Raw genomic sequence first — 25,841 nt, forward strand, 5'->3', positions numbered from 1 at the left:
AAGTTAAAATTTTATAGAGAGGGAAGCAAAGTATAAAATTGAAGATCGTTGTATTGTTTACGCACAAAGGATTTGTATTCCAAAGAAATTTCAGAAAAAAAGCTTTGGAAAACTTACTTAATACGTACTAAGAAATAATAAAAATGAAAGTTAGAGCCAGATCATTTGTTTATTGGAAAAATATAGATAAAGATATCGAAAACTGTAAGAAATTGTTTCTCTGTTGCCAGATATAAGGATAATCCGAAAAAAACTGAAATTCATTATTGACAATATCCCGATAGGCACCAAAAACACATTAATAGTGATTTTGCTACACCCATTTTCAAAGAAATATTTTTTCTGATCTTTGAGGCTCATTCCAGATGATTAGAAGTGTATCGCAAGAAAAACCATAACTAAGAAAATCGTCGAATATCTTAGGAATAGTTTTACAAGATTTGGACGGTGTATCCTGGACGATACTTGTCAGCGATAATGGATGCCAATTTACATTCGATGAGTTCCTGAAATTTAGGTATAGAAAGCATTATTCACTTTTTAAAACCTTCTAATAATGGACAGGCAGAACGCTGTGTTGCTACTTTGAAGCAATCATTAAGGGCTATGCAGCAGTATGAAAATTCCATACAACAAAATTCGAGTACATTTTTATTATAATACTGGAAAGCTCTTAATTTAACTACACTGCATGTGCTATGTTTTTTGAAACGAGACATTAGAGCTAAGATAGATTATGTTAGTTCTAATGTCTATATTATTATTATTTTATCTGATAGGAAAACAAGGAATCGAGATAGAATACGAACTGATCCATTCGATTTCCGAGATAGGAATTTTGATGCTGGAGATCGAATGCTTGTGGAAATTTATATAGCATCAGATGGCAATGTGATACAATTGTTAACAAGACGAGGCTCTTCACTACACCATCGATGCTCAAAGAACTTCGTTAAAGCGGCGTGTTCATCAGATCCACGCAGTAGGTGGTCAAGTATAGGAGGATGGTGCCATTCCAAACATTCACCGGAGATTTCAACCAGCGGAAAGTCGAAAAAACAACTGAAAATTTCAGCATGTGAAAATAACAGAAAATCTATTTTCCAAAATCCTGAATGGGGAACTAAGGTCATCTTCCATATCAGCAGTGCCATCAACTGATGCTCCAGGTCAAGGAACGTCACTGTCATCATTTTAGTCGAACAGATTTTGGAAGAGGATTCAATTTTCAGTCCCAGAGAGTATTTTTCTTCGTTATTTAGGCGTTTTGGGAGAGTTAGACTATCTCTTTAGACTTGCTCTTTAAAAAGGAAGTGAACGCAGTGCATTTAATTCTACCAAATTCTAATCTAAGTTACTATTCGGTGGAATGAATCGGTAAGACGATACATGCCATACGCATCGAATATGATGTATAATTAATCAATATATAAGTATTTAGTGTCCCTGTGGTGTGAAATACGTCCAAATATCGTAATGTCCATTCCATTACAATAGTGTATTTGAGACATGCGGTTGTTCATTCGAACCCGACAAATGCAATAACATCTATCTGCACATAGTGTAAAATGAAGTCTCCGGAAAGCGTCTGTATGTTTGAAACAGAAAAACTCCAGAAATACTTAGCTGATGTCAAAGACATTGGTAACATTTTGTAGAGCATTTATTAGGGAAGGTTTTAATATATTGAAGTCATATCAAAATAGAAGATGGAGTGTTATAATTATGATTTTAATTATCTTCCTACTACGATTCGCGCATGCGTAAAGCAGCATTATCTGTACTTTCACTTATCCGCGCATGTGCGAAGACCTCAAACTACGTATGCGCAAATAGCAAGACCTGTGGTATTCATATGCGATACATTTCTTTGTTTACGTCTGATTTGAAACAGCGATTCGAAACTTATTGTGTCCCTCCCCCCCCCCCCCCAAAAAAAAAAAACAGAACAGAAAGCCAACCTTGGCCGAAGCTCATTAAATGCCAAAACGTTTCGTTAGTCACGCGATAATGAAAATGTAGAAGAAAGGAAACGTTAGGTTAGCGAATATCAAAGAAAGAATGCCCACACTTAGGGCAGGAGATTCTTTTGGAAGGAATCGTTTCTCTTTAAATAGCACTGCAATTGAATTACAGAGACAGAATGAAACTCGCCTGTCTGCTGACAGAGAAAGACATTAAAATTTGAGACAGAGGAGAAGCGAAAGAACAAACATAAAAAAATGAGAGAGTAACATAAAAAAATGACGGCCATGTAACAGCAAATATAGCGCCATCGAAAAAATAGCAACCTCGAAAGACTCCAAATGACTGTATATGAAAGCTTAGCATTATATATTTCTGAATATGTGCTATAAAAAATTGTTTTGCAGTTATTTTTGATGATTTCTAAATATCTTTTTATGTCTGTTTGATGTTGAATGACATTCCCATGTCATATCGGGTCGAGGCTAGACTTAAGTTTAAAGCTAATTTTTCCTCTTGGATGTTATACCACGGGCAAAGCTGTGCGGGTACTGCTAGTATTTCATATTACATCAATATTTATATTAAGGAAGCGGCGAGGCGCATAAGCTATACTGCTTGCTTCAGAGGAAATAGTTTTCAAACATTCAGTGATTTAATATTAGGTTTAGCTGCTATAGCTGTTGCTTAATGTTCCAAAGAGAGCGCTTATTACTTCTATGATAAATTATGTTTTAAAAGATATAAAAATTTGTTTTGGGTTTTTAAATTTAATTTTTTTTCCTTATATTTTTCTATGTAGTTTAAAAATGTATAAGGCTATCGGAATAATTTGAAGTATCATACTTTAATTTTTCTTTCTTGAATTGCTGGTTTATTGCATATTTAAAATTACTTTTAATTGCATCTGAAATTTATTTTTATTTTTTTTATATCTACTCAATTTTTAAAAAAAAATTGTTTCTACAATTTTTAGTTAAAAATATCTCAATCTTCCTCCTCTTTCCTTTCATCTTTTAAATCTCTCTCAAATTTAAAAGATTAAAAATTGAAGATAATTTAAAGTTATTGACTTTATGAATTAATACAAATGCAGACTGCTCACACAAATGCTCAGACTTAACACACAAAAGCATATTTCATATAAAGTTTAGGTAAATGATATTTCGCACAATTTGATTTCGATGAAGTTTTTACAAACTTTAAAATTAAAGCAAAATTACATTGTATGAATTCGTATAGCAGGCATGTTGTTTTATGTTAATATGAAAATAAAATTCAGAATATGCGGTATTCACAATTTTTCATACCATCCAATTCGAAAACGATTGTTTCTGTCTTTGGCAGACAAGTGTCTCTACGAGTTTTCTCAAACTGTTGTCAAACATCTCCTTTTCCATTTCAGTGATCAAAAATTAGTTTCGATAAGCAAAACTCTCTTGCTGCCTTAATAAAATGTCGCCCTTAAAAATATTTTCAATATCAGCAACAAATACAGGGCTCAAACTTTACAGCTTTGTTTTGAAATTGTCTCATTTACACTCATGTCCATAAATTAAGGACAATGCAAGTTCAATAAAAGAAACAGTCAGAAGCAAAACAAATGTGACTTATTTGTGACACCTATTTATTAAACAAAAGGTAAAGAGCAAAAAAAGATGCTATATGTTTGATGTCATTAATAAAAATTGCGACTTTTTGCTCCATGGAGCAAATTAAAAAAACCAATATTACATGGTTGATATGATAGTAAATACATAGTATGTCTCCCAGACGATGCACTACAGTCCGTACAACACCTAGGCATGCTGAGTATCAAATTATCGGTCTGATATTGGGGAATGTTACACCACTTATCAAGCAATGATCTCCGAAGTTCCGGTAGACATGTAGGAGAAGGTTTACGGGTTGCGCCTAGTCGGCCAAGCATGTCCCACACATGCTCTACTAGATTCAAGTCCGGTGAGAATGCTGGCCAGTCCATAGGGGTGATATTATCTGATCGAAGGCATTTGTTTACGATGTTTGCACTGTGAGGACGCGCGTTGTCATCCATAAACACGAATTCTGCGCCCATTGCGCCCCGAAACAAACTTACATGTTGTTCTAGAATGACATCCCAATAGATTTGGCCTGTCTTGGTTCCAGTTTGAACATGCAATCAGTTCTGGAACACAGACTAATTCTTCCCCAAACGAGTAATCTTGCACCACCGTAAGGGTGTCGTTCAATGATGTTCTCTTGGTGGTAACGGGTACCTGGTGCTCTCCATATGAAAGTCCGGGAAGAATCAGACTGCAAGCTAAACTTGGACTCGTCGGAAAACATCACACAAGCCCACTGTTGCGGTGTCCGAAATGCATGCTGCCTACTCCAGGCAAACCGCAGGCGACAGTGAGTTGCAGTAAGTGGAACACATCTGACAGGCCTACGAGTATATAGACCAATCTATCCTAAGCGTCTGTACACGGTCTGCCGTGAAACTGTCGTACCTGTGACTAAAGAGAGCTGACGGGATAGGTCTGATGCTGTGCTCCGTCTGTTTCTTTTGGCAGTAATGCCAAATACCGGTCCTCATTCAGCGTTGTAACTCGGGGGCGACCTGTGTTGTAACGTCTACTCACATTAACATCATCTTGGAATCGTTGCCAAAGCATGGAGATGACACTCTGGGCGATTCCAAATTCCTTGGTTACTTCCAGCTGGGTACGCCCACATTCCAGACAGCCGATAATTCTACCACGTAAAAAGTTATCCAAATGCGTCATTTGTATCATAACTATGCGGTTATTACACTGAAAGGCCTATAAAGCAGCGATTCTCAACCTGTGGGGCGCGCCCCCATAGAAGGACGCGAGAATATCCAAGAGAAAATATTATTTAAAAAAAATTGATTAACTGACTGAAAGAAAAGTACACATACACATAGAAAACAAAATATATTTCCACATATTTAATAACTTATTGAAGTAAAACAACTTACTTAATCAAAACATACTAAATTAAAACAAACTTTAGTGACTTCCCTGGGGCTGTCTTTCAGAGCAAACTTTTTCGAAGGAAGGCTTAGTATTAGAAATAGCCACTCGGTTCTGTTTCTATATTTTGTCTTCAAAGAAGTCACAGCAGAAAATCCAGTTTCACAAAGGTATGATGTTGAATGGTAATAGAATGTGAAATGTTCTTGTTTTTAGTTCAGAAAAATCATCCTTACTCCTGCCCAAAATTCAAATAGTGATTTATTACTAAATTGTCTTTTAGTTTCGCCACTTGTCGTGAAGTCTATAAATTTTTCTTCCTCATCAATTGAGAGTCCTTCGGGAGTCTTATGAAATGAATCCCTAACCCACTCGTAACTTGCTATCAGTTTGTCGTCAACAAGAATATACCTTTTAAAATTCTTTGCCAGCATGGCTAAATGATTTTCAATGGTTACAAAAACAACTTTTATATGTATCTTCTTCAGCCTTGTAAGCTTTAGTACAATCATCCACATTTGAAAACATTGTTAGGTTTTTTTGCTTTAAATTTCTGTTCCACAATTCCAATTTTCTAAAAAAAGCATTCATTTTATCACTCGTATCCAACATATGTCCGTTTGCTCCATGGAGTTAAAGATTCAAGTTATTTAATTTCTCGAATATGTCGACCCAGTAGTTCAATTTCTTCACAAATAAACCATCTCGAAAATTCTCGGCCTCTGGTCTGTTTTCTTCTAGGAAAATGGCGAATTCTTCTCTTAATTCATAAACACGTTGAAAAATTTCCCACGCGATAACCATCTTGCCTTGCAATAAAATAGTAACGCTGAATGTACTGAACCCATGTCTTTACAAAGTGCAGAAAAGATTCTCGATTTCAGGGATCTCAGTTTTATATAAATTACTACGGTTACAACCGTAGTTAACACAATATTCAAACCAGGACTCGTTTCTTTCGAAGCCAAAGTTTCTCTGTGGATCATGCAATGTGTGCACTGAGGCGATTTTTGTTTTAAAAGTGTTTGTATATCTTGAAATCTTTCAAACATTGAACGAGCACCATCAGTACATATTCCGAAGCAATTTTTCCATTTTATGTTTGCCTCGTTCATAAAATCATTTAAAATAGCAAATAATGCGAGGGCCGTTGTTTTGAGTTTTATTGGTTTGCAGAAAAGTAGTTTTACTACTGACATATTATCACAAAATCGAACACAGGCAATAAAATGAACATCTTTATTACTATCTCTTGCTTCATCAAGCTGTACTGAAAACAATTTGTCACGCAACTTCGAGAAAAGCTGACACTGTACATCTTCAGATATATCGCCAATTCAACGGCCAAAAGTATCATTTGAAAGAGGTATGGACTGCAATTGTTTTGAAAAATTATCTCCAAACATAGTTTCTACAATCTCAATTGCTGCTGGCAAAATAAGCTCTTCACTAATAGTGTGAGAGTTTTTAGATCTGGCTATTTTATATGAAACTTTGTAAGATGCAATTAAAGCTTTTTTATTCACAAAGTTTCTTTTAAAAGTAATTTTTGCTTTTTATATGATTTTAATTTTAATTCGAAGAATTCTCTGGGTTTGTTGATGTACTCATTATGAATCCTTTCCAAATGTCATTTAAGTTTATTAGGTTTCATGCTGTCTGCGGCCAACATTTTTGAGCAAATGATACACAGGGGCCTTTCTTCTTCATTTACTTCAGTACTAGTAAACCCAAAATTTAAGTATTCTTAAGAATATTTCCTTGATTCTATTTTTGGAACCACGCTTGTATGTGTACTTGTTGATGCTTGACTATCGTCTAATGCTTCCTTACTTCCGCTTAAAAATTTATTCATGAGTTTGCATAAATCTGCTGCCGTGAACATTTTATATGGTGAATTGTAATTAACACGGACATACAAATTCACGATAGATCCGATTGCGATAAAAGGATCGACTCGAATGAGACTGGATGAAATTGAAACTTGCGTTATCGAATATTTTTCTTCTTATGAAAAAACATTTGCATGCTCGAGACGGCATCGATCGTGTGGATTCCCTTCCACAAACATTCCTATTTTTTTCACTTTTTTTTGTCATGCTTCTGTTTTATTTCTTTTATTATTCGAAAAAATGTACTCCCAGTTTCTAAATTTAGCTCACCCCGTCTAGGTTAACTTTCATTGACGAATTTTTCTACTTTCACATTCTTTTAACGTTATCTCACTGTTTGGCTTTCATTTCAAATATAATATTTAAATTTTCTCCGATTTCATTCGCTTCATCTGTTCACCGCCCGCTTGTCCAAAATACAAGATGTGGTTTCTCGCCAACGTTGGCTAGTTTTTACCCTTATTTTGGCAGTTAGTTAAAAATAATTTAAAATCAGAATCCAAAATACTCAATATACATTATTGTTGTATACATTTTATTGCAAGCGGGGGGCGCGATGAAAATTATGATTGAGAACTGGGCCACGAATACTGAAAGGTTGAGAAACGCTGCTATAAAGCGTTTCGAACAATTTTACTTCTTTGTCTGTATTCTTTATACGTCACTCTCGTCATTTTGACGTATTGTCGGTGTCATCTGGGGGCTTCCTGCAATTTGCATATGATTTTTGAAGATGTGTGTAGTCATTTTACGGATGATATATGTATTTTAGAGTTCAACTTCCGCGTGACTCTGAATAATCCTTAATTTATGGACATGAGTGTATTTGGCAGCCATGCTTAGAAGCTACTGTTTTCAACCAATCTAAATTACAAATGTGTTGCAATTGACTTATAGTAAAAACGAATATTATGGATTAAAGCTAGATTCATGTTAAAAATTAAAGGCGATTGAGATTATTGCACTTAATGATACCTTAATCTAATCTATACATAATTAACGTATACATTAATACATAAACGGCTGACCTTCGTCCAGACGCTGACTTTCCAGGCATATCTACTGCCATCCTGATCCATTTCGTCGTCTTCAAAGACGTAAGGGATGAGAGCAGGCTCTTTCTGGAGGACGGGTGGTCCGATTTCGTTGTCAGTCAGTTGGTCCTCGCTCTCGCCCTCATCCTCGCCATCGTCTTCTTCGTTTGTTTCAAGTTCCACCAGGGGGATTTGAATAATATCTGAAATGAAAATGGTTTATTGTCTCAATTTGGGATCAAATATTGATAAATTTTAACTACCACATTTAAATCAAATAACTTCCTGACGATCTTTAGTACTGGTCAATGCAATAAAAAATACCTTCTAAAAGTAAATTTTAATTATTTGATTTTGCAGTTCACAAAGAAAAGAAAAGATCAAAATGTATCAAAAATGGCATTTAAAATTTAATACAAAGCGCATATAAGCACAGATTCAAGCTAACATTTACAGGTATTTATAAAAAATTTTACCTTTATATATATATATATATATATATATATATATATATATATATATATATATATATATATATATATAAAAACTAGCTGAGGGATAGGGTATTTTTCAAATAATCACTAAATCATTATCTCGGTGAGAAAAAAAAATATGCATTCTCGATTACACAGTACATTATGAAGTTCATGAAAGGAAAATCCTATTTTTTAAATAATGTCTATTTTCGCTTATGGATTAAAACTCTACCGAATGTCTCTAAGCAGAGCGATGTGTCTTTCGTAATACAGCCATTCTAGGCCTTTCTTTTTGGTGAGCTCCTTTATGGTTCAGACGGTTATGTTTCCCTTTTTGGAGCTTTTGGACTATTCTCTATAAAATAACGCACTTAACCGTTTCGTTGGATTATAAATCTATGACAAGACTCATTCCTCATCGCGGTTATACTGTTCTAACAATATGAGCAATATCACATGAAACATCACTACTGTTCTAACTGCCATAACTGCATGACGTCAACTGAAATGTTATTGCAAAGAACAATATTATAAAAGACACCCACTTACACTGTCTCTTTTTAAAGAAAGAGATTGCCCAAAGATATTTATTTCCTCTACTACACCTGTATAGTTCGTGTTACCCCTTGACTAACGAATTTTCTTAACTTCCTAATTGAATTATTGATCATATTACGGTCGTTTATTGTTCATTTAACTCTAACAATTTCATGAGGGGTATTTCAGATATTGAAGCGTTTTAAGTGAATTTTGCTTTTTGAATTACTTTCACTTAATTGCAGACATAAAATCGAGACCTCAGTGATTCGGAGTGCATATCATTGTGTGCAAAGGGATTAAGATTGAAGGGGAAAAAATTTAGACCTTTAGCAACAAATCTAGGTCTTGAACTTTTTTTGGAACTAGATTTCAGTTCATGCCCGTGTCTGTGCTTGTGCCCATTCTTCTTCGGTACGGGCTCATTTACAGGGATGAAATTGGAATCTTCGTTGGAGTCTGCACAAGGCTTATTGTGGCATTCCTCGGTTTGGGGAGGCTCTGTTGCCTGATGGCACTGCAACCCTCCACGGCAGGTCACATTTCGTTTGCGGATGCCATCTCCACATGTGGTTGAACACTGAAATATGCATATTTATTTTAAATTGTAATCAATATTTTTTTACAAAAAATAGTCTATAAATTTGGATATAGTTTAACAATAATCGATAAAATTCGGAATAAATGCAACTTTTCCCTAATATATTTCTGTAATGAATATATAAGTGAAAAATTATGTTTCGTACCATGATGCAATAATCGCTAATTCTCCGACAACGATTAACCTAGGACAGAGTAGCGTGTTTACTGCATAATTGAATGGCCCACGATGAGATTGAGATGCTGAAAGTCGACTTCTGTCAATAAGATCCGCAATTTTAGTGTTATTTATTTACACATGTAGCATGTTTGCATTTGGTTAAAAGCCATTTTGGGAATTAAATTCAATTTATGTATTGTTCTACGGGAGGCGTCATACGTCTATTTGCACCAGAACATAAGAGCGAAAGTAACCGAAATTTTTCCTCTGTTGTTTTTACTGAGAGTTTATGAGAATTCTTTTTTTTACATGTGTCGATTTAGGAAAGGAAATCTTAGGTATCGTTGAAAGTTATTCTGTGGGCATTGCGGATTTTTTTCCCTTCACTTCCAGCGTGAGAATTACAGAATCAGCAGTTTTTTTTATCGCACATGTTAGAAATAATGAAATAAAAAACAATGGTATTCGAATCAAGAAATAAGAGAAAATTTTAGAATAAAGTAATATGGACTAATTTAAGATGAAAATTTAGGAAATTAATTAGAATATAAATTAAATTAAAAATATAATTGCATACATTTAAATCAGAAAGATAGTGTTGCGATTTGAGATAGCGAGACCTCGCAACGTTTGGGTTCATAGCCGAGTAACAAGACCACAAGACAAAAGTAATGACTCGTGTCCCGTATCTGTTGTTATCAGGCTTATAAGCTTCACCACAATAGTAATGGTTTTAACTTATTGTTAATTATCAATATTTTAATTATTTTTAAGGGGATATTAGAATATGTCCGTAATGTTTTCAATATTTCGGTCACTTTTAAAATTTTTGCCAATTAAAATTCAATACATTACTAATCGTTTAAAAAAAGAGAAACGAACTAATTAGTCTTAAATGTTAAAAAAATTACAGATCTAAAATCAAGCGCATATTAATTTTACTAGCGGTTTCTATATTGTATTCTAGAACTGTGATGAAAAGATTTATATATGTAAAGCGATGGCCTCTTTTTGTCGAGTAAAAGTGTCTTTAAAAAAACAAGCTTACTATATGATTTTTATTACACTGCTGAACAATGATTTTATTGCAAAAGACATTCCAGTAATTTTAAAGTAAATTCGTGGTACTCATTCAGAATCTGGCAGTGTATCTGTAAGACTGACTCTAGTTTTTAAGTTGGGGTGAAAATTAAATTTCAATAGTAATATGTATGCAGCACTCAAATAAAATTCAAACTGTCTTAAATGTAACCAGTAATAAAATTGAATCAGTGAAAAAAAAATCCTAAAGAACAATATTTATCCTTATCCTATTCAGTGCATAAATCAGAAAATAAATCAGTTCAGAAATCACATGAAATCTGCCTCAAGTATAAGTTAAAGAATAAAATTTTAAAAAATATTAATAACAAAGGCATGCTAAAAAAATACATGACGATGTAGCCTTAAGTTCAATAAAATCAAGTAAAATTATTCTCCAAGTCGCCGCCCTCTTTCGTCTGGAATCTGAAGTACCGATCTTTACGGTCTGAAACTCGCTGATACGATGTGCATAAAGAAATAGTTAATCGTAATAGCAAAATGGTAGCTTGATTAGATAAATGAAAATGACTTTGTCTAATGAGACTTATTCTCATTCGTGGGACCAATCAGCCTAATGCACGAAGAAAATATTTAATAGTTATACAAAACAAGATCAAAGGCCATTCATTTCAATGGTTACAAAAGATAAATGATTTTGAAAGGATAAAAATTGTCTGCATTTTCACTCATAACATTACCAAAGGTCATTTGAGAGTCAAAGGATAAACACACTAAGATGGAGTCTGTTAATGATATCATTGTGGGACACTCTCGGCACTAAATTGACGACCAGTCCACGACATTCCAATTTTCAGCTCATCTATTTTGTCACGCCTACTTTACATCAACCACCCTGGCAAATGCCTTATTACAGCGTTTCTCAACCTTTCAGTACTCGCGGCCCAGGTCTCAATCATAATTTTCATCGCCCCCCCCCGCTTGCAATAAAACGTATACAACAGTAATGCATATTGAGTATTTTAGATCCTGTTTTTAAATTATTTTTAACTAATTGCCAAAACAAGAGCAAAAGCGAGCGTTAAAAGAATATGAAAGTAGAAAAATTCGTTAATGAAAGTTAACCTAGACGGGGTGAGCTAAATTTAGAAACTGGGAATACACTTTTTCGAATAATAAAAGAAATAAAACAGAAGCACGACTAAACAAAAATAAATATGTTTGCGGAAGGGAATCCACACTACCGATGCCGTCTCGAGCAGGCGCAGAGCAAATTTTTTCTCATAGAAAGAAGAAAAATGTTCGATAACGCAAGTTTCAATTCCTGCCAGTCTCATTCGAATCGATCCTTCTATCGCTATCGAATATATCGTGAATGTGTATGTTATATATGTTTTCGTGTTAATTGCAATTCACCATATTAAATACTTACAGCAGATCTATGCAGACTCGTGGATAAATTTTTAAGCGGAAGTAAGCGAGAATTAGACAATAGTCAAGCACCAACAAATACACATACAAGCGTGGCTCCGAAAATAAAACCAAGAAAATATTCTCAAGAATACTTAAATTTTGGGTTTATCAGTACTGAAGTAAATGAAGAAGAAAGGTCCCTGTGTATCATTTGCTCAAAAATGTTGGCCGCAGACAGCATGAAACTTAATAAACTTAAACGACGAAATTTGGAAACGCTTCATAGTGAGTACAACAAACACTTGAAAATTCTTCGAATTAAAATTAAAATCATATAAAAAGCAAAAATTACTTTTTAAAGAAACTTTGTGAATAAAAAAGCTTTAATTGCATCTTACAAAGTTTCATATAAAATAGCCAGATCTAAAAACTCTCACACTATTAGTGAAGAGCTTATTTTGCCAGCAGCAATTGAGATTGTAGAAACTATGTTTGGAGATAATTTTTCAAAACAATTGCAGTCCATACCTCTTTCAAATGATACTTTTGGCCGTTGAATTGGCGATATATCTGAAGATGTACAGTGTCAGCTTTTCTCGAAGTTGCGTGACAAATTGTTTTCAGTACAGCTTGATGAAGCAAGAGATAGTAATAAAGATGTTCATTTTATTGCCTGTGTTCGATTTTGTGATAATATGTCAGTAGTAAAACTACTTTTCTGCAAACCAATAAAACTCAAAACAACGGCCCTCGCATTATTTGCTATTTTAAATGATTTTATGGACGAGGCAAACATAAAATGGAAAAATTGCTTCGGAATATGTACTGATGGTGCTCGTTCAATGTTTGAAAGATTTCAAGATATACAAACACTTTTAAAACAAAAATCGCCTCAGTGCACACATTGCATGATCCACAGAGAAACTTTGGCTTCGAAAGAAACGAGTCCTGGTTTGAATATTGTGTTAACTACGGTTGTAACCGTAGTAATTTATATAAAACTGAGATCCCTGAAATCGAGAATCTTTTCTGCACTTTGTAAAGACATGGGTTCAGTACATTCAGCGTTACTATTTTATTGCAAGGCAAGATGGTTATCGCGTGGGAAATTTTTCAACGTGTTTATGAATTAAGAGAAGAATTCGCCATTTTCCTAGAAGAAAACAGACCAGAGGCCGAGAATTTTCGAGATGGTTTATTTGTGAAGAAATTGAACTACTGGGTCGACATATTCGAGAAATTAAATAACTTGAATCTTTAACTCCATGGAGCAAACGGACATATGTTGGATACGAGTGATAAAATGAATGCTTTTTTTAGAAAATTGGAATTGTGGAACAGAAATTTAAAGCAAAAAAACCTAACAATGTTTTCAAATGTGGATGATTGTACTAAAGCTTACAAGGCTGAAGAAGATACATATAAAAGTTGTTTTTGTAACCATTGAAAATCATTTAGCCATGCTGGCAAAGAATTTTAAAAGGTATATTCTTGTTGACGACAAACTGATAGCAAGTTACGAGTGGGTTAGGGATTCATTTCATAAGACTCCCGAAGGACTCTCAATTGATGAGGAAGAAAAATTTATAGACTTCACGACAAGTGGCGAAACTAAAAGACAATTTAGTAATAAATCACTATTGTGGTGGTATGTAGATTATTATGATCTGTGCAGGAAGCAACAGGACGAATGTTGTTGGAAACATTTCTTTAATAATCACATTCACACACTTAAACAAGCACAAGCACAAAACATTCACGCGCGCGACTTCACAGTTCAGCGTCACATCTCATTCTAATTACAATCGCAATGCACTATGGGATGACATATGGGATGGCCTAATCAGGCATCGCCATCTAGTATCCAAAAGGGAAGGTAAGAGTAATGCAACTATTACACTATTTGAATTTTGGGGAGGAATAGAGGATGATTTTTCTGCACTAAAAACAAGGGCATTTCGCATTCTATTACCATTTTCAGCATCCTACCTTTGTGAAACTGGATTTTCTGCTGTGGCTTCTTTGAAGACAAAATACAGATCTCCGCTAAATATAGAAACAGAACTGAGATTGGCTATTTCTAATATTAAGCCTTCCTTCGAAAAATTTTGCTCTGAAAGACAGGCCCAAGGAAGTCACTAATAATTATTAAATTAGTTTTTAATTTAGTATGTTTTAATTAAGTAAATTTTGATTTAGTAAGTTGTTTTACTTTAATAAGTTGTTAAATATGTCAAAATGTATTTTGTTTTATATGTGTATTGTGCTTTCCTTTCAGTCAGTTGATCAATTTTTTAAAATAATATTTTTTCTTGGATATTCTCGTGACCACCCTCTAGTGTGTTCGCGCCCCCCTAGGGGGGCGAGCCCCACAGGTTCAGAATCTCTGCCTTATTACAATAAACAAGCACACCTGCCTTTCATAGGCTTGTGCATTCTGAATCCATTACACTGATTTTCCTTGTTGCGTTTCGATGTATCTCCAGGTGCATTTCCTCGTATTCTGATTTTTGGTAGAATACTCTGCCACGAAATCTCATAAATTGAAATCGTATGCATATTTGTTGTTTAAATTTGGCATAGTCATTTTCAATATATTTTGCAGTTTCGAAAGTGGAAAATAGGTAATCTATTCATTTAGAAATATTCTATAGTTGTTCAATTGTTTCCCAATGTTTTTAAAAAAATTGGAAACTCGAAGTTATTTATTAATTGAAACTGAATATTTAAAAAGTGGATAAAAATATAGCTTATAGTTTTTTAGCTCAGGAACTAAGTAATATATTACTTAATCGAATCATTTGATACATCTCTAATCCAGGTCCTGACTGAGGCAAGGGCGTACTTTTATTTAAGAGTCCCTGACCCCCACATTGGAGGAGGTCCCAAATAGAATAGAAAGTTTATTTTACGTTTCCTTCTTTAATGAACGCTCTTCATTACTGAAGTAGTGAAGCAGAGGAGGGGCCCCAAAGAAGTTTTCGCCCCGCGTCCCAATTAGACTAGGTCGGGCCCTGCTCTAATCTAAAAGATTTTTGCTTTATACCTCTTATTTGACCCAAAAAAAGCCCTTTTTCCAATTTTTATAAAAAGAAAATGTGGAAATTTTTATAAAAAGAAAAAAAGGATATTTTTTTTTGTATGTGATTTAACTGGCGTATTTTGGTTTCATAGATTTTTTCGATCTTTTTTAAGCAAAAATAGAACTATTTTAGAGGGTTTTACAAAAATTTCATCCCGAACGTAGTCACATACCCTAATAAAATAATATCATTTCCAGTCTGGGTTTTATGCAAGAAATAAGAGCTTTCATGAGTTTAGTTCTCCTTATCTTTGATGTAATTGAAAGAAGTGGTTCTAGTTACAGCTCTAGTTACCCACCTGAGACCAGTTTCCAACGACCCACACTCCGCATGTGAGGTTGGCACACGGCCTGCGGGAGGTTGGCTTCTCCTCCTCCTTGCAGCGGCCGTCCGGTTGACTGCAGTACACGTGTCGGCTCTGGAAGTTGCACGGTTCGTCGCTGCACACCTGAGAGGAATGACAAGATCTAGTGCCAAGATTCCATATATTTTATAACTTTACTCTCTTATGCTAATGCCATTACTGCCAGTTTGTTACGTTTTATGGGCAGTTGCAGATTTGCAGATGTTAGATTATTCTGCAGTTGTGAAAGAAAGATCGTCTTTCAACACTTAATACTGGAAAGTAAGAGTCCATTATTCCGATGAACTTTTTAAATTCAATCTTTTCACAAATGTGAGTAGTTCAATTTGATTTAAAAACAAAGATTTGATCCTACAATTCTTCAAGTGAAATTTTGAAACTGGTCCAAATGAAAACGTTTTGGTGAACAATATTTTTTTTAACAATCCAAGGATTTATTAACATGACAACACTAATGGAAATATTTTTCTGGTGAATTTTTTAGTATATGTACATCATTTAATCCTACTTATATTTTCTTCAATAGTGGAAAAAAAACTGAGTGTGGCCGAACACAAAAAGTGTCTTTTCTTCAGTCGATTGAATTCAAAGTCTCACAGAGGTCTACAGTATTGGTGTAAAGCTCGCGTATCTAATTTCATTTTTACTTTCCCATATATGAAGTATAAAAAAAAGTATTGTAATAGGCAAATTTCAAACTCACGATTTTGACAAATCTCCAGGTTTTAAACCATGTTCGAAAAACACCTTTCTTCGCATTATGTCTGTTTGTCTGGTCATTTGTTTGTCTGTGGCAAAGATAATCAAAAACGCTTTGAGCCTGACGAATGAAGTTTGGTATATGGTCTTTACACCAAATTTGTAGATTTTTATCAAATTTTGTGTAAAATCCATGCAAAGGTCTGTTCGAATATTCGAATATAGTTTAGCACGACAACCACAAAACAAAGAGAGTTAGATGGATAAAATGCGTCCTATCATCTGTATTGTAAACACCTATTCAATTTTAAGCCAAATCCAACACGAGGTTGACGTTTAGTTGGTCTTTACTTTAGGAAACATGTAAATGCAAAACTCAAAAAAGTAGAGACTTGAATATATCAATTTTGTTATGCGATTTTGTAACTACAACTATAGTTCTGTGCCAAGTTTTTGTTCTAATCGGTTGGAGAAACGATTCTAAAACATAAATTTGATTTTCAAATACTATTAACCACATGCCAGAGATGAGTTGCCAAAATACACGCCAAGAATCACACGATAGATCGAGTAGAAATGATAAATTCATGCTAAAAGTGAATGTTTTTGAACTATCGTGTGCCAGTACCACGCAAGGTGTCATCTGCTTTAACCATGATTCACAATGTGTTGCGGGAGATGGGGGATAATACTTTTATTAGAGAATATGAGAAAAAGCTTTGTTCGGACTACTCCCGCTGGCTTAAACTTATTACAGTTTCAAGCTAAAACGTTCACATACTAGACCAAACGGTTAAAAGACGTCCCCTGGCTAAAAGTGTCAAAAGTGAGGTTTGTAGAATATTTATTGACTAGAATGGATGTATGAGCTTCTGAAATGAAAAGATAACATTCTGACAACACAGCTGAAAAGAGAGACAATCCAAAAACAGCGGGAGTGGACACCCAAAAACTTTCTAGCATACTCTCTAACAAAAGTGTTATCGCGTCCCCCCCCCTCCCCTGCAAAAATTGTAAACCTTGTGTAAGCAGAGAACGCTTTACATGGCATTGGCGTATAGAGTGAATGTAGCAATTTTACTGAATCTATTGCGAGTTCCTTGGCGAATTATTTTTTTCGCCATTCATTCCTGACATACGGCTCATAGCACACATTCATATACAAATTTGTGCTTTTGGCATGCTTTGACCAGCCGATTAAAACCAAAATCCGACACACAACTGCACTTCAAGTCACAAAATTACATACTAAATTTGATAGATTCAAGTCTCTACTTTTTGAGTTATCACGTTTGCTCCAAAACACAGAGCAAACCGACAGACGGTGAAGCCCCCGTTGGATTTGAAGGAAAATTGGATGGGTGTGCACGCTAAAAATCTTAAATCTGTGCACCAGTTTTATTCATCTAGTTCTCGTAGTTTTATAGTTATCCTGTTGACTTATATTCAAAGAGACAGGCGGACGGACTTCATTCGAATGGATTTCGTTCAAAATTTGATAAAAATCTACACATTTGGTGTAAAGACAAATTTTATTCGTCAGGCTCAAAGCGTTTTTGAGTTATCTTTGACACAGACAAACAGTCATATACCAAAAAGGTCTTTTCCGAACTCAGGGAGCTTGAACATTCATCAAATCTAGAATTCAGTTTTTTTGTTGTTGTTTTTTCTGATTACAATACTTTTTTTATACTTTGTATAAGAGAAATTAAAAATAAATAATTTTAAGAACGCGGTTATAAATTTAAATTATCACTAATATGCAATTAAATAATTTAAAACAAGACCAATATTTATTCATAGTAATTAGAAATACAGGTCAATAATCTGATTCGCTGAGTGGTTATTTTCTCAAAGGATGCATCCTTATCAAATATCTGGAAGATGTAAATCCTTATGAACCTTCTCTAGTCATCATTGTTATTTTTTAGCAAAAGTATATAAAAAATTATTTAGAAATATTTCATGCATACATTTACTGATCAATACATGTTTAAATTTATCAAGATTTATTAAATAAATTTATATATTCTTCTTCATTTGCATCCTAATTATTATTGACTAGCAGTGCCTGCTCAGCGTTACCCGTGGCATAACGCTCAAGAGGAAAAATTAGATTTAAACTTAAGTCTACCTCCACCCGATATGACATAGACATGTCACGCAATATCAAATAAAAATATTTGTAGAAATAATCAAAAATAGCTACAAAACTCTTTTTTATAGCACACATTCAGAAATATTGGTTAAGCTTTGATATACAGTCATTTGGCTCCTTGCGAGGTTGGCAATTTTTCGGTGGCACCTTTGCTACTGCTATGCTATTGCTGCCGTTCGTGCCACATTCTATCGCTTCGATAAAAGTTGGCGATAAGTTATTTTTTTGGCGAAAATGACTGCATATAAAACTGTTCCGAAATATTTAGACTGTTAAAAAGGTAAAAATATGATATGTTCATAGACAAAACTATACACTAAAAATATACAATAGAAAAGCGATTTTGAAATTTAAAAATATACAAATAACTCACTGTACCCACTGTTCCACACTTGTTTATCAACTCTGTATAATTTGATATGAAAATAAAATTCAGCTTGCTTCGTAATATTTCTTTGTAAACTATACTGGCTGTTTTTCCTCTTAGAGCCAAGGCAAAAAGATTTTGTTTGGATGCAACTTTAGAAAGTGTCACATAAAGTTGTCCATGAGAAAAATATTTTTCGCGTAAGTCAATTCAAGCAGTGTGAAAGACAAAAAAAATTAAAATTACAATTTTAAAACTCCTTTTTTTATATGATTTCAATAAAATAAAACCTTCCTCAATAAATGCTCTACAAAATGGTACAAATATCTCCAATATCAGTTTATTTTTGGGGGCATAATGAGCTTTGAATCACTCTTTAAAATCAGACGTAAACAAAGAAATGTATCGCATATGCATACCCCAGCTTGTTGCTATTTGCGCATGCTCAATTTGAAATTTTCGTACATGCGCGAATAAGTGTATTACGCATGCGCGAATAGTAGTAGGAAAATAATTAAAATCGCAATTATAAAACTCCTTTTTTAATTTTGATATGACTTCAATAACCTAAAACATTCCCCAATAAATGCCGTACAAAATGGTGCATATATCTCCAATATCAGTTAACTATTTCTCGAGTTTTTCTGGGTTAAACATACAGACGCTTTCAGGAGTCTTCAATTTATACTATATATAGATATAGATTATTCATAATTGATTGTTTTAGAGAGTGGTAGGCCATAAAGGGTTAATTGGCTTAATTCTACTTTCTACATTCTACTGTTTCATTCAGGGTGAACATGAAATGTATTATAATCGGTTTTGAAATTAACTCGGGAATTCCGATGAAAATTAATTGAAGATTAAAAGTGATAAACTTTGTAAGTTTAATGAGAAAAAATATTGAAAAATCGCAAAAAGAAAAAAAAAAATCTTTCAAATTACTGTTAGTTGCTGCATTAGTGCACACCGAGTCACAACATTAGCGATCTCTGTACATGCTCATTTGGGCTATTTAAAGTAAAATCTGGCCGTTTCACTTTAATCATATTACAAAGCAATGCCTAATTTCTCATTTAACGTGGGGAAAAAAAAGGTTCCATAAAAAGTAAACTCTTTTCAGCTTCATATAAATTTATTTCACGTTCTATAATTTATTATATATTCAGAAACCATTACAAATAGTAAAGGACAATTTTAAATCGATTTCATTTCTTTACTCTGATTTTTTTTTAAATCGAGAACTAAGAATGGCAAGTGTCTTACGTCCGACCACTGCGATGCTGCCCAGGTCTCTCTCTCTCCATGGCACGGTCTCTTGTAAGGGCAGGGCTCCGAGTCCAGAGGTCTGAGCGCTACATCGCAATCTTCGTCCAACAGGGCGATTTGCTGGTCTCTGTGCAGCGACCGGACGCAGATGACCGTACGCTTCCGGATGCCGCGCTGACCGCAGCTTGCCGAACAGTGCTGCCAGGGTCCTGTCCACCATCTAGCGGAAACATCGTAGAAGTTTCTTTTATTTTCACAAAATGAATCGGGTATTTTTCAAGTGCTAAGAAAATAAATAAAATGAAATCATTCTAACTCAGATGAAACCTTGAAGAAATGCCACCACTATTCGATTTTGGAACTTAAATCGCCTTTTCTGGAGAAAAAGGGATAAGATAACTCATAACAGATTTTTGATCAAGCACTTAATTATACTTCATGCAACTGAAACCTCACATTATCTTATCCTTTCTATTAGCGAAATGATTGCTAAAAACAAATGAAATAATAGAGCAGTAACTGATGCAATCTGAAATTAACTGCCATTTAACAGATCTCGGGATGACTGTTCCGGATTGGTAACTAATTACACTAAGTTCGCCTTTAAATATTGAACTCAAGTAAACTACATTATTAAACTTCGGACAATTCATCCATTAAAATTTTATAGCAATTTTTTTTTTTGAAAAAAATATTTTTCTAAATGTGGAAACAGTTTTTCATTTATTGCACATGTGTTACACTATTCTTAACTCTGTTTTGGAAATGGTTCTTCTTTTATTCGCTGCATCGGTTAGGAGTTGTGCATGCTTTAGAATTTTGACTAGAACTTAAAACGGCTTATAAATAGGTGCTAATCCATCACTAGTATTTCTGCAAAGTGTAAAATCAAAAAGAACAGAACATCAGTAAAAACATGATACGATTTTCAAATGAAAGAAAAATTCAACATCGCATGTCAAAATAGCGTTTGGGATGCTACTGAAATTCAATTACATGAAATAGCAAGTCATTTGTAAGTCGTCTCAATTGTTTCAATGTTTTCAATTAATTCAAGATTAATCCAATTCCATTCATTCATTCCCTTTTTTAAAAAATACGTACACATAGCATGTGAGTAGCAGGAAACTGTCCACGATCTCTGCACCAGCATTAGCCGATATTTTCTTTTTTCTTCTGGCAAACCAGAAGAAACAAACCGTATCAGAATTTTCCTAGTCACCAAATTTTAACAACTTGAACATTTGTTAATCAAAATTTACAATTAGGACTCAGTTAGTTTAACCCATTTGAGAGGAATTTATTTTGTATATATTGTGGACAAGATGTATCGAGTAATTTTGAGATGGTTTAGTGACAAAGTATTAAAAAAAAAGCTCTTAAAACCTGATTAGAAGAGTGTATATAAATAGAGATTAGTCTTTAGAACTCTTTCCACCTGTTGATGTAGCAGTTACGTTTCTTATATCATCATCAGGATCTTCGTAAGATAAAAGTCTAATACATTTTTCACGTCTTTGCAAAAAACTAAAAGAATCAGCGCAACGATTATAATGATAGAGGCAGTGATGCCTCTGTCATTATAATCGTTGCGCTGATTCCTACTTGGCATAAAATGAATTATTATGGTTAATTGGACAGATATCAAAGAACCCCGGAAAACTGCAAGAGAAAGGCAAGAGGGAAAAGTGTGCCATGTCTGGAGACTCCAAGATCGTTGGAAGGCGGCTTAACGTATAACGGTTTTAGCCCGTTATTCTGCGAGAATGTGTCACCGGAATACCACAGTTTTATCACAAGTTAAAACAACCCTAAATTGAAACAATTTCATCAATTCCATCTCAAGACTGATTTACTTACTTCGCAGGACACTGGTGCTTATTGCAGTCTCTGGTCTTTTCAAGTGGTTTCGTAGCAGGATCACAATACTTGTCTTCCACCAGACCGGCTTCTTTCTCCATGCACTTTGGTTTCGAGGATTGGTGCCCTAGAAGGAACTGCCTTTAATTAGGACGATAATTTTTTGTGATATGTCTGTGGTGGGAACTGAGGGTTAAAGGATTATATCAGAAATCAAAGTCGAATGTTAAGGGGAAAGAAGATAGAAAACAAGAAAGAAAGGAAAAAAAGAGGCATATAAGCACTAAGAGAATTGATATAATCATATACTTTTAAATTCACGATTTTTTTTTTTTTTTTTTGAAAGACTTCGCAACATTGACTTAGACTTGATTTATTCATTTATCCAAAAAGACTTTACGAACATCCTTGACCTTGGATCAAGCCCAGAATATGCTTTAATTCACATTTTTCCGTTCATTTTCGGTCAAGAGGGCATTGAGAAAACCGCCCATTTACGAAGAAGAAAATGATTCATCTTGTTTTTTATAGAAAGCTGTTAATGATTTTCCGCTTTTATCGGTGGATTTATTTAATATGCGCTATATTTATATGCATTTTCTCAAAAAATATGTTTGCAAATTGGGAAATTTTTATTTTTTAATTCCCTAATTTGTAAAAATAGCTTGAAGTTCCGAGAAAAAAAAATTTGAAAAAAAGAATTTACTAATTTTTTACATGCGTTTTGGCATATAATATACAAAGTTTTCAACTGAATTATACGACACCTATAGAATATGTGACAATGTATTACCATAATATTCTATTAAAATTTTAAGTAAATAAAATATTCGGGGAGATATGCACATTTGTAGTAAATAATTTTTAATTGGATAAGCGAACCATAGCTTATTATTTTTTACATTATTTAAAAGCCAAATATTTAGATTTGTTTGTAATTTGATAGAATAATATATATATATATGTTTACTGAGAGTTGATTTTCCTTTGCTCTGTGAGAGAATCATAAGTTGAGTTTTTTAAACTTGAATTTCTGCGTAATTATATTTAATTCTATAGAATTTCAAACTATGCTGAATACTCTTAAATGAAGTGTACAATTGAAATTCCTCTAAATAAGGCATCATAAATAACATTAAAATTTATTACGTTATTCAGATTATTAGTACAAAAATTAGAATTGCAATATGTAAAGTTAGCAATGCAATTCGATTTATCTATCTATGCTTATATAAAGCTCAATGTGTGTGTGTGTGTGTTGGTGCTCAACAGGTCAGACCGTTTGACCTACAGCTACCAAATTTGGTACATGTATACCTTGGAGGTCGGAAATGTGCACCTGGGGTTCATTTTTTTGAATTTTGAATTAGAATTTTAATTATTAATTAAAAACTAACTTTCCCGCCAAAAAATCTTTTCATTTTCCCCACCGCCAAATGAGTAAGGCTTCAGTTTTTGTTTCCCAACAGTAATGAGGCTAGGCTTAACATTTATTTAAAACGATTCTGTTTATTTTCTTAATATTTGATGCATTTAAAATTAAATGTTGTTAATTAATCGATCTTTCAGATTCATTCTGAAGTACTTTTGGAATTAAAATAAAACAGAATAAAGGAAATTAAAAATTTCTAATCTGAGTAGCGTTACCCCAACTGGCGTATAAAAATTCACGCATTTGCTTTACCGTAATTGGCGTTGAAAATTCACGCATGCGCATTGTGTTCTGATTGTTTATATCTATTTTCAAAGGGAGCGGAATTGATTTAAATTATTTTTAGGTTAGTTGTATGCTTTTGTAATTAAATTGTATTTATGTGAGTTTAAGTTCATCGTTTTTTAAATAAATTTTTTTACCTGTTTTTGACCGATTATTTTAAACGATTCTGTTTATTTTCTTAGTGTTTGATGCATTTAAAATTAAATATTGTTAATTAATAGACCTGCTCATGATGAATCTGAAAAAATTTTGTTGACAAATACTTGAGATATTACATAAATTAAGAAAGATATTCTTTAGTACCCATAAGGTTTAAATGCTCAGTGATTCTGTTTTCAGTAATCATATTCCAAAAAAAAAAAATGCTTTGTTTTAGTAAAAAATATTATTATATTAAGTGTAGATTAATTCTTTCCATTTTAATTTAAGGAATAAATTCTACGGGATCTAACAGAAATTTAGAGAGATACATATTACGTTACGATATGACTGAAGGTCTTTATAATATTATGAGTGAATTACATGACTATCAAAATTTAAAGTTTTAAAATATTTTGATGAAGAAGCTATTAAAGTAGGAATTGCATAAAATATTTAATTATTAAAATTTTAACGAAAATTAAGATTGGCGAACCGGTTGGTCGCCAAAGGCGGCTAGTGCTAAATAATTAAAAGCCTCCGAATGACTTCGTTTTAGTGTATATTGCAATTATTTTAAACTATATAAATAATAATGTGAATTTTCGGTTGTTTAAAATCTGAAACCTCCTGAAATTTCTTCACCGATTGCTTTGAAATTGTCAAATAACGTTGAATTTGAGTGCGAGCGCATTTTTATATACATATTATATAGATGTCACAGTTGTAATAAGTGAAAAAATGCTTTTTGAAAAACACATCGGCATCTATTGAACGTAAAAGCAATATAAGATGTACTAACTATTTTACGATTCTTTTTTAATGTTTCACAATTTTGAATTTTATGATTCCAAGTCACCGATGGCATTGTCATATATTTAGATTTATTTTCGGTATGATTTAATTTTTTCGTGCTACATTTCATTAGAGAGCTGTGTTTCTTATCATAGCGTTTATTTCAAAAATAATGTTGTTTTTTTTTAATTTTTTCATCTCTTTCCTTTCGTTTTTTAAACTGTTTTTTATTTTACTTTGCAATTTAACTGGTTGTGAAATTGAGCTGTGTCGATTGATCTAAATTATATTGGGATATTAACCTCTTCGGAATGGGAGCGGATAGAAATATTCTGCTTCGCATTGCAGTGAAATTTAGCTTTGTTGATTGGTCTGCATTTGAATTGAAATATTTCGTTAGTATTTTTTGATTTCCCTTTGTTTTCTTAGCTAGTGTTTTTTTAGTGTTCTGAAATTTTATGTGTGACAACCTGGCACATTTAAAGAGACTACAGTAGGCAGACCGGGCATCCCAACTAAGATGAAGAGTTCTTTCCTCGCATACTGTTGGTAAATGCGCCAGGTCAGATGCCTTTCCAGCAACTGAGAAATGTCAGCGGTGTTAAACATGCCATTTTTCGATGTGCATGTTAAGCTCTGAATTTATAGAAAACCACCGACACAGTGATGTATGCCTTAAAGACATGTACAACGCGTCACATCAAAATTAAATTCATGTATTGCTTGCAATCGCCTTCATCTCCAACAGGATTATGGGGAAAATATAAATCTCACATGGATGAAGATATTTTCTGTTGAATACACAAGAAAAATTCAAACATGAACAAGGATTTCACAGCAGAAATCTACAACGAAGTGTTGAATATGATTGAAGATTTGTGCTTAGAAATCACGAACAAGTCAGTTGGGAATGCCATCAAGAATAGATATGGTATTGCTTCATTCGACTAACAGTTGAGTCGTGAATAAAATTATAGTAAGGGTGATCTTTTGTCGTATAAGCATTCAAATAATCCTAAAATGACGCTTGAGCAAAAACGTATTTACGATCATATAATGAAAAGTGCAAATAACAAGGTTGGAGAAATCCTCTTCTTAGATGCCCCAGAAGGAACTGGTAAAACATTTCTAATTAGATTGATTCTGACAGCAATTCGATTTCCCACTGACATAGCCTTAGTTCTTGCATCGTTTGAAATAGTTGCGGCATTGCTGTCAGGTGGAAGAACAGCCCATTCGGCTCTGAGATCGCCATTGAACATGCCGTTCATTGAAACTCCTGCGAATAATATCTC

General features: G+C 33.6%; 1 protein-coding gene across 2 annotated transcripts in view; it reads right to left on the reverse strand.

The window, feature by feature from the left end:
• LOC129971661 (A disintegrin and metalloproteinase with thrombospondin motifs 7-like) overlaps positions 1-25,841 on the reverse strand; it is a 193,641-nt gene that overhangs the window by 22,290 nt on the left and 145,510 nt on the right. For both annotated transcript variants that reach the window (XM_056085631.1, XM_056085629.1), the window contains exons 18-22: positions 21,897-22,023; positions 20,034-20,256; positions 15,478-15,627; positions 9,210-9,462; positions 7,864-8,072 (exon numbers count right to left, since the gene is read on the reverse strand). In XM_056085631.1, coding sequence (XP_055941606.1) covers positions 7,864-8,072; positions 9,210-9,462; positions 15,478-15,627; positions 20,034-20,256; positions 21,897-22,023 — 962 coding nt within the window. The remainder of the gene's footprint in view (positions 1-7,863; positions 8,073-9,209; positions 9,463-15,477; positions 15,628-20,033; positions 20,257-21,896; positions 22,024-25,841) is intronic.

This window comes from Argiope bruennichi, chromosome 6 (genome assembly GCF_947563725.1).
Source record: "Argiope bruennichi chromosome 6, qqArgBrue1.1, whole genome shotgun sequence".
Lineage (NCBI taxonomy): Eukaryota > Metazoa > Arthropoda > Arachnida > Araneae > Araneidae > Argiope > Argiope bruennichi.